Consider the following 10,414-nt stretch of genomic DNA (forward strand, 5'->3'; position numbering starts at 1 on the left):
AATGTTCTAAGGACTCTTTCAAGTTTGATTAAAATTAGTTTGACCATTTAAATGGGCATTAAATTAATAGAAGTGTTTTTGAGTGTGGAATGTTAGACAAATAAAATGTAAATATAGATCCCCATAAATAATTTTCTTTAGTGAGTGTTCCCTAACTAAATACCCAAATGCTGTATTCAGAATGCAAATGTGGCTCTCCATGACTATTTTGAGAAATGACAGGTAAGTTTACTATTTATACAAATAGTAACCAAGAACTTTTGCTATTGAAGAAAACATGTAAATTAGGATAATATGATAATTTGTTTTTTTAGTATAGAAAGCATGAGTTTCAACTGTCTTCATGTTTCCAGATTGTTTGTTCTTTGTTCAGGAAGAGGCTAGAAAAATATCAGCTGTAGGTGTTAAGCTTGCTTCCCTTTGACAGTGTGAAGTCCAGGAATGAGGTCTTCTCACCACTGCTCTTCTACGACCTCTACAGTAGGACTGTAGTGTGGAGGAGGATAATGTTTTCACTGCTTGTTTGTATTTGACTGTTACATTTTTAATGTAGTCTTTGGAGGCACCCAAAGGAGGAACTGTTCCTGGATCTACAAGCCAAGCATATTTGTGGTGTTGAGATCCACGATAGGGATTGCACTGGAGGGACAGAATTCAAGCAAAACATGATTTAAAAGGAAGTCATCCCATTATGTAGGCTTTTATCACCTTGTGTGTTTTTGTAATTATACATGGTGGTGGTGTCTTAGGTATTTGAGGGAGGCAAAAAGTGGCTGGCCATAATTGGAATAATATGTGTGGAATCTCACCTCTCCCTCAGTGTTGCATGTCCCGGGACCTAAACAGCTTCAAAGACGTGGGTAATAACCACCTCTGAAATTTGTATCATTATCTACTTAGACACTTGATTCTAGGATACGGGTTAGAAAACTGGCTAGTACAAAATATTTATTAAACTGGCTGTTGAGGAGACATGCACAAAGCCCAAAATGATGTGGCAATTTAGAAAGAAAGAGACGGCATATGCTTATATGTCTTGTCTTAGTCTTTCAGGTTATTTGAATCCTACAAGCTGTTTCTACAAGAGGTGGTCCTGTAAGGTTAATTTCAGACTTTACAAAGCAGGTGTTTACAGCAGAGTTTCCTCTTCCAATCATGTGCCTAACAATAGTGTGATTAAGATCTCACTCTGGGGCAGGCTGACTTTTGGCTGCATGTGTGTGCCTGCATGAGCATGACTGCAAGCTGCTTTTATTATTGAACACAGAGAACATATGCAGTTAATCTGAATATAGGAGAAATGCTTTGAATAGGTCTTGAATATTTAAGAAGACTGGTAGGCAGAATGGAGCAGATGAGGCAAATAAATAGAAATTGATGGCAGCATTTTTAATTTAAGTAATCAGAGCATCAGATGAACTGAATGCAAAGCTGAGCAATACATCCACTGCACAGTAAAAATAATATATTTTATGCTGCTTCTTTTTTGTACAGTTTTTAATATTACTTGTTTTTGTTGTATGCAATGCAAAACAGCCTTGGATTTGCTGCCAGGGGTGAAACTGAACGTGCTGGAAGTTGTATCTGCACTGCTGGGCAAAGTAGTACTGTGTTGGATCAGTGAAAAAAGCCCACACGTGGCAAAACACTGCAATTCTGCTTTGAAAGCAGCAATGGGAAAATAACGAAGAAAACTAACACAAAAATGTGTCAGTTGTAGACAATCGTCTAAGGAGAATAGGGGTGCTGTTATCTCTCTCCCTGTCAGGTGGTCTAACAAAAGAAGTTATCTCTGCCTGCAAAGCACAGCCTTGCCTGGGGTAAGGAGGGAATTTGTGCCGAGCAGAGCGTTTCTTCCATGCTGCTCATTGACTCAGGATGGCAAGTATGACCTGTGTTTTCAGCTTATGTGTTCTGCAAGATGGCTCTGTAGCTGGAGAGGCTACTTGTGCATTGTGGAAATGAGGTGTATTATATTTGGGAACCTGCTCCCACAGAGGGACTGCAGCACACAGGTCAGTTCTTCACTCAAGTGGCTCTCATGGAGTGACACACAGACTGCACAAGGCAGTGCTGTCACGTCCTTGTTTCCACAGACCCTCCTACAGCAAAGGGAGTGCTGCTGTCTGACCACAGTCAGGCTGAGCAGTGGATCCTCAGTCACTGTTGTGCACCCGGGTTCTCCACCTGTAGGGCCACCCAAGTCAGGAGGAAGCAAGTCCAGAGTCTCCAACAGTGGCTTTCAAAGTAACCCATAAAATCTTCATCACTCATTGATCAAGTAATGGACAAATTTTACTTTTATTCAGGAATTCTGCCTAGCTAGCTACCATTTTTACACACAGGGTGCAATGATGTGAAGTGCTTGTGGTTTCAGTTGATGCGCTATGAATTGACAGTTCTGGCAATACCTTTATCTGTTATGAAACTGCTGACCATCACCCTTCATCTGTTCTTGGAAAATTTGGTTCCTAATTGATTAATTAATACACACCTCTGACCACAGTCACATAAATCTTAGCAGTATCTCAGGTACAATTTTTTAATTTGCTCTCTGAAAAATTGTCATGTGATTGTTAGCTTTTTTGATAACTTGCTGTATTACTAGCAATTATGCTTCTCAAATGAAGCAAATTTTCATGTAGGAGTTCTTAAATAGACAGAGATAGTTTTATATCAGCTTGTAGTGTGCTTAAATTATTATAATTGATGTATAATATCAACAATAATAATTTAGATATATTAATAACAAAAGGCTCATATTAAAAATCATTCTTCCCATTTTTGTGTTGTGTACATGTCCCTGAGAAATTGAAAGTAATATAAAAATTGAAGTTACTTTTTTTTTTTTTTTTAAAGAAATTTGAATTAAATATATTCTGCTGCTCATCAGAGGAAACTAGAACTGAAATCTGGCTGAGAATTAAGCACTTGAACTGGGCAGTATTACTTCCTAGAATTCCTTTATTGTCTGAGTTTTAAAAGAAAACAGATAGGTCCCAAAATTGAAATTGGCTTCTTTTAAGATTGTGGTTAGGATATCAGATGAGTATAATTTCTGTGTTTTAAGCAGTCACTGTTCTTTTACTCTATACTCCTTTTGTAAGAGATTTACAAGGCTTTGGAAGAAGGAAAGGAGATGCAGTAGTCACAGGACTGTGCACATGTTGAGGGAGGGATTAAAAAATTATCTGTGGTCCATGAAGAAAACACCACAAGTGCCAAGCTGAGATATTCCCAGTTTGTTATTGTGTCTCACAGCACAAAACACACAAAATTGTATGGTGCTAAGGAACAACCAGGTCATACCTTTTTGTGTGCACCTCATGTCCGAGCACCTTGCTGCTCTGGGGTCCGTGCAGGTGTGCAGGTGCTGCTCACAGCCCCACAGGTGCAGATTTCCATGATGTGCTCTGCCTCTCCTGGCACAGCTTTGTGCCAGCCCAGCATCTCCTCAGAAGGGAGAGATGGACAAGGGTGTGTTTCCTTCTGCCTCCCTCACGCCTGACTGACTGCGGAAGAGCTGGTTCCCATCACTGCTCTGAGGCATAAGTAACGTAGAAAAAGAGGATAGGATAGGGTAGGGTAGGGTAAGGTAGGGTAGGGAAGGGAGAAGAAAAGAAAAAAGAAAAGAAAAGAAAAGAAAAGAAAAGAAAAGAAAAAAAAAACTCTTTTTTTTTTTTTTTTTTTTTTTTTTTTTTTGTAAATGAAGATGTAGGGTGAATCAATGGGCTACAGAGATGTAATGATTTCTTCAAGATCTTTCTATTTCTTTTCAGCACCTGGGGGATGGGGCAGTTTCTGGGATAGGTATTTCATTTGATTTGGAGTGTTGAAACTGCCTTTGGAGGGATGTGCATTTTTGTCTGCAGGCAGTGTGAGATAACTCATGCCTGGGAACAGGCTTGTGCAAGGGCTACTTTGGCCTGACCCAGCGCACGTGCCTGCCCTGCGCTGGAGGCAGTGGAATTTCAGAAGGTACCTATTGTCTTCCTGAACTGGTTTTTCTGGCAATGGACTGAACTCCCGACGCTTTGCACGCAGTCGAACAGGAGCTTTGGAAGTTTAGCTTTGGCAATCAGACTGAGGTAACATCAGGTGCAATCTGTGACTTTGTCCTTTCCTGTTGCCCTGCTCTCAATACTGTGAGGGAGGGTGATAGCAAACCCAGTCTTGTAATAGTCAGACTCTTTAATGGTGTGTGAAAGCCTCTGCTAAAAGAAATGTTTAGAAATTTATAAACACATAAAACTAATTGGGCAGACAAACCTTTACTGACTAAAGAGATAGTAAAAGTCTGACTCTAGAGACTTTTTCAATATAAAAGAAAAATCTGAAGTATAAAACTTCCAGTTTTATACTGTTATTCCAGAATAACAGTTCTTTTTACAAACTGTACAAATGTGTGCTGTCCATGTTCCAGGGACTCATGTCTATGAGTCTTCAGATGGAGAATTTGAAATGTTTCATGAGTTCTTCCTCATCTTGCATTATGGTCTTATGGACATTGAATCTTTGAGTCCTGATTATCACAAATAGGGAAATTTCAAAGTGTTTAGCATTCTCCAGGTGACCTGTACACCTGAACTGTTTTAATCTAAATAATCCACCACAGAGAGTATTTCTACTATACAATAAGAGAGATAACTATGCTGGTTCTGTTCCTGCTTCCTGCAGGAGAATGGAAACTTCAGGATGTGCAAAATGTATAACAGCTTCTATAAATTGAAGAAATCCTTTCTCCTGTTGCAAGGAGTAGTTCTTCTACAGGCAGACACAATGGTCTCTGGATTGGTTTCTTTTTCCATAAGAAGAGCAATACAAAGTATACTGACCAGCCTGGGAAGCAGATGAAGTGTATTGTAGCTTCCAAGTGTTGTATTTTCCCTCACTATTCTGAAGTACTGCACTGCAGAGCTGTTGACCAAAGTTCCCTGAAAATTACTGCTAAGTTGCAATTTCTTATATAAAATTGGATTCTGGACTCTCTGTCTCTAGACCCTTTTCTTTCCAGCAGTAAGAAGGCACAGCCATCAAATGCTGTGCCATTTTATAACAATGGTGCTCAGCACCAAAATTCTCAAGGATCTTCATTTGGGACATGCTTGCTACAGAGAGCATTATGTTCAGCTGGCAGCTGCTCAAGCTAGCTCAAAACCTGTACCTGTCAGTGGAAGTGCAAAAAACTGAGGACCTGCTGGGGTTCAGCCTCTAAATAGTGGTCAATAGTTGTAGGCAAACTTTGGTCCTGGGTCCCTCATTCACAAGGTGAATGCAGTGATTATGGGGTTAGGGAGGGGCAGGGGTAAAGGAAGAGACGGAGCAGTGAAGTCAGGACCTCAGTCTCACTGGGACAGAGGGTGCATCCCCTTTATTTTTTTTCATAATTTCGTCCATTGCTGGGACTAAATTATGAAAAAAATAAGTCCCTTGGGGGGTGGAAAAGATGTCTGTGCTCTTTTTAAGTGTTAGCGTGTAGGTAGTAACACAGAGTGGATTTAACACTGTACGAATTCGCATCTCAATGACTTTTTGCACTTTGCTTCACTTGGGAGACATTTCACTGACATCCACTTTCATTTAGTACCAGGCAGGATTATCCCTGCAACAATATCCAGCATGCCATGGAGACGCTTAGGTGTTGCGGTTCACATGCTGGTCTTCTTGCAGGTACAGATAGCTAAAATTTTAAAATACTTCTTAAGGCCTGCTTTGTGTCTGCCACACCTTTAGAGTCTGCACTGGATGGTTCAGAGCTGTGCTTCAGGCTGGGACAGGGACAAGACCAGAATCTGTTTGAAGAAGTGGAGCTTGTGGAACTGTTTCTAAAAAAGGTTACAGGGAAGCCCAGATGTGTTATCAGAAGTCAGGGGACAGGAAGAATATTTGTAAATCAGATCTGGGAAAAAAGAGACTTTATAGCATTGCTACCTGGGTGATGACCCCAATGATTGCTCTGCTTTTGCATCATAGCCTGGCACAGCTGTTACCACGATGACCTAGGCAGCTTTTTAACAGGGAGATATGAGATTCAGTGCCCCAAAGAGTGAATTTATTCTGTTATGAAGTAGTTGAAACTCTGCTGGAAGATGACAGTCCATTTGTAAGTGTAAATATTTGCTAATAGACCATAATGGTAGTCTCTGAACCTCTTCCCCATCTCCTGCTCCAGTACCTTGGGACAGCTGGCTCTGATGCCAGTTGAGACACAGAGATTTCACAGTGTATCTGCAAGCAAAGACAGTGAATGTTTCCTTTCTTAGTTTGGGAGCACATTTCTCGTATGCATGCTTCTCTACTTTTTAAAGGTCCTTTGGCATAGACATTCTGTATTCAACTATATCTGAGGTCAAAACATTGTTATGGAAAGAAATATAAATTGTGGTGTGTTACTACTATCCATGAAATAGCAAAATCTTGAAAAATACAGAAGGCACAACAAATGAAATTAGGCTCACTGTACCTGGACTTTGCTGGAAAACAAATGAAGGCTTAATTAGGGATTACAAATTGGGATACACGCATGGTTTCAATATAAATCTCCAATCTGACTGACTTGCAAAAGCCCTTCCAAAATATTTGGTTGTAACTGCACATAAAAAATAATCAGGGCAATATTTATGGAGTAATTTAGAAGGCTATATGTTTGTCAGATAATAAACTAATGTCCACAGCCTGCCCTAAATACCTAAAAACCTGATAACTCTGTCATGAAGATAGAGATTAGATTGCTCAGCTGTGACTCTGTGGAAGATAATCCTTTTATTGCTGTTCCCGTAAAATTTCAGACAATAAAGCAGTGTTTCAGTAACATCACATTACCATTTTGCAGGGCTGTGTGACAACCTTTCAACAGTATTTGCAAATTGTTACTCTTTTTGAAAGCTGAAGTCAGAAAGATCTCTGCTGACCATGATGTCTCAGTTTTGCCCAGGGTGTGAGGATATTTTGCTGTTGGGCTCTGCCTGAGGCTTGTATCTGTGGTAGCAGATAAACTACTGAGAGGCAGCTAGTTCTTAGTTGTATGTAATATTACTTTATTTTCAGCCTGCTATGAGCAATCATGTGGATTTTTACTGGTTTGTATTCACAGTTTTAGCAAGTGTGTGAAAAAAAATACAGCCTGTAATTATATCTACCTGTGCAAAACGGAAAATTAGAATGATTCATCTCCCTTGGAGAAGTTCTTACATTAAACATTTGTTTGACAGTTCTTTGAGAAAAGTCACTGTCTCCTATTTTCAAATAGTAGAAAACACAGAAATATTTTTCTTAACCTTTCATTAATCATGAATTAAATATTTCCTTTAATACTAAGAGTGTAATTTTTCTCCATTCATAGAGGTTTTTGTTTTCAATAATGACCCAATATATCTGTCTCCTGTTTTCATAGACAAAGTTTGCTTTGAAGTACTGTGAAAGATTTTGTGTATTCTTAGTTAAGACTCCCACATAAAGGCTATATAAATACTGATATGGTTATACACGTGGTCAACTTCTTTTAAATAACTGAGCAGTTATTGCTTGTCATGCTTGAAAACTGGAGCAGAGGCTACAAATATGCCCTTCTCTTCTCCCGTTTTGTGTTGCATCATGTCACGTGCCACGTGTAAGCTTGTGGTCAGAAGTACCTGTATTTGTTTCTTTTGTCTTAGTGCCCTTCTCCCATTTTGTGTTGCATCATGTCACGTAAGCTTGTGGTCAGAAGTACCTGTATTTGTTTCTTTTGTCTTATGGAGTGGTTTTACTGTGCTTCAGGCTCTGTGTCTCCCATCCTGCTGAGTGTGGGAATGCAGGGCTTTGGGCAGGCAATCCCTGTGGAAGCTGCAAAGCTGGGTGGGACTCTGGGTGTGGGAGCTGTTCCTGCTTCTAGGGCAGCCGGATGTGGGTGCCCACATCCCTGTGGGTGAGGGAAGTACACGCTCCTGGCCCCTGGTACCATCAGCTCTCTACAAAGGCTGTATATCCAAGGAAAACTGGCCGTGAGGGTAACAGGCTGAGAGGGGTAGGGAGTAGATGCAGTCTTCTTTATTAGTCTTCTCTCTGACTCTGGGCTTCCTTTGAGTTCTCCAAACCTTAATGAAAAGGTGGTTCAGAGCCTTTGCTGAAATGATGGTGGACTTTGTGTTAACCACGGGTAGATGCCACAACTGGCAGCCAAATTTAGTTCATTCCCAGCCTGAATATAAATTTGTCTTTTTTCTACTTCCAGTCTTTCTCAGGCCACAGAAGATTGTGGTTGTACGTTAGTCCTCCGTCGTCCTGGGACTTCTTGCTACTCTGTCCCCTTCCTCCCCGCTGAACTGTAACCAGGGTTGGAGGTGTTTGCAGGACTGTTTGTAAGGGGAGGCTGCAGAAGGGTGTTTGCTGACTGAAATTCTGCAGGGCTGAGCAGGACGTAAGCTCAGTGGCAGTGGGGCTCTGCAGCATCGGTACATTCAGCTGGCAACATCTTACCAAACCTCATGTGGTCTCCTTTTCAGGAACCAGAATCAATTTTTCCTTTGCTCTCTGTTGATTCTCTCAGTCGTGAATACTGGGCTTTGTGTAATCAACCCCTTTCTCTTTTCTGTTACAGAGCTCCAACATGGGAGGCAAACTGAGCAAGAAGAAGAAGGGATACAGTGTCAATGATGAAAAAGCTAAAGACAAAGACAAGAAGGCTGAAGGAGCAGCAACTGAGGAAGAGGAGACTCCAAAGGAGGCTGAGGATGCCCAGAAAACCACAGAGACCACAGAAGTGAAGGAGAACAACAAGGAGGAGAAGGGAGAAAAGGATACTCAGGTCACTGCCAATAAGACGGAAGAAAAAGAAGGGGAGAAGGAGAAAACAGTGACCCAGGAAGAAACCCAGAAAACAGAACCTGAGAAGTCAGAGGCTGTTGTCGATGCAAAAGTAGAGCCACAGAAGAACACCGAACAGGCACCCAAGCAAGAGGAGCCGACTGCTGCCTCTGCTCCTGCTGCCAGTAGCGAAGCACCCAAACCCTCTGAGCCTAGCAGCGATGCAAAAGCTTCCCAGCCTTCAGAAGCCACAGCTCCCAGTAAAGCAGATGACAAGAGCAAAGAGGAAGGGGAAGCCAAAAAGACTGAGGCTCCCGCAACACCTGCAACCCAAGAAACTAAAAGTGAAGTGGCCCCAGCTTCAGACTCAAAACCTAGCAGCAACGAGGCTGCGCCCTCTTCCAAGGAGCCCGCGGCAACAGCAGCACCTAGTTCGACTGCTAAGGCCTCGGACCCTGCAGCCCCTCCAGAGGAAGCGAAACCTTCTGAAGTTCCAGCGACTAATTCGGATCAAACCATAGCAGTGCAAGATTAAATTGGACAGCCTGTTGAAACAACCACTTAAAACAACCTGTGTCTTTTTTTTATTTTTTCAGCTATACTAACTCGTTTCAGATCTGAAATAGCAAATATGTATTGCCCAGAAAAGAAGGAGAAAAAAAAAAAAAGAGAGAAAAAGTGAAAAGGATGTCCCATCAAGTTGGGAGGGAGGGAGGGGGGAAAATCCAAATAGTATTTTTGTGGGGAAATATCTAATATACTTTCTGCCAACTTGACACAAGTCCTGGATTAAAATAAATAAATAAATAAATGGATGTCTGAAAGTACAGCACATCTTTTGTATCTGAACTGCTGTAAATGCACTCCACCAGTGTATCAAAATCTTCTTTTTGTTCTGTAATGGGGTTTGGGAGTGATGCGTTTGATTCTGCCCACTAGGTTTGTGCCAAGGCAATCAGATCTTTATGAAAGCAGTATTTTCTGTGTGTTTTTTTTTTTTTTTTTATTTACAGCCTTTCTTATTTTGATATTTTTTTTATGCAGTGGATGAATGCCAACTTTCAGACAAAACCCACTTAGCTGTCCACATATTTCTCAATGCCAATCCTCCAATTCTTCCTCTCCAAATATTTTTTGGGAGTAAAAAGCATTCTCATCCTACTTAGCCTACCTAGATTTCTCATGACGAGTTAATGCATGTCCGTGGTTGGGTGCACCTGTAGTTCTGTTTATTGGTCAGTGGAAATGAAAAAGTCTGCGTTCATTGCAGTTCCAGTTTCTCTTCCATTCTGTGTCACAGACACCAACACACACTCATTGGAAAACAAATGAAAAAACAAAATGTACAATGGATGCATTGAAATTATATGTAATTGTATAAATGGTGCAACAGTAATAAAAGTTAAATAATTTAAAAAATATATAAGTGTAAAGACTGATTAAATCTTCACTTTCATCCCTTGAGAACTAGGCAAAGGAGGTTCTAACACTTAGACAAGAGGTATTATGTCTGGGGCTGTTTACTTCCCTATAAATAGTCTCTCTCCAACAGCCACAAGTGTTCTTAGATGAGGCTGGAAGAAGTGGCCAATGAACAGTGCATTTCATATATGTTTTATCCCAGCCAAAG

The 10,414-nt window shown here is 40.8% G+C and overlaps 1 protein-coding gene across 2 annotated transcripts in view; it reads left to right on the top strand.

The window, feature by feature from the left end:
• BASP1 (brain abundant membrane attached signal protein 1) overlaps positions 1-10,205 on the top strand; it is a 50,965-nt gene extending 40,760 nt beyond the window's left edge. For both annotated transcript variants that reach the window (XM_041476018.1, XM_041476019.1), the window contains exon 2: positions 8,579-10,205. In XM_041476018.1, the coding sequence (XP_041331952.1) occupies positions 8,588-9,319 (732 nt within the window). In that variant the 5' untranslated portion in view covers positions 8,579-8,587 and the 3' untranslated portion in view covers positions 9,320-10,205. The remainder of the gene's footprint in view (positions 1-8,578) is intronic.
• The last annotated feature ends 209 nt before the right edge of the window (positions 10,206-10,414 follow it).

This window comes from Pyrgilauda ruficollis, unplaced genomic scaffold (assembly GCF_017590135.1).
Source record: "Pyrgilauda ruficollis isolate IOZ18807 unplaced genomic scaffold, ASM1759013v1 scaffold37, whole genome shotgun sequence".
In the NCBI taxonomy this organism is placed as follows: domain Eukaryota; kingdom Metazoa; phylum Chordata; class Aves; order Passeriformes; family Passeridae; genus Pyrgilauda; species Pyrgilauda ruficollis.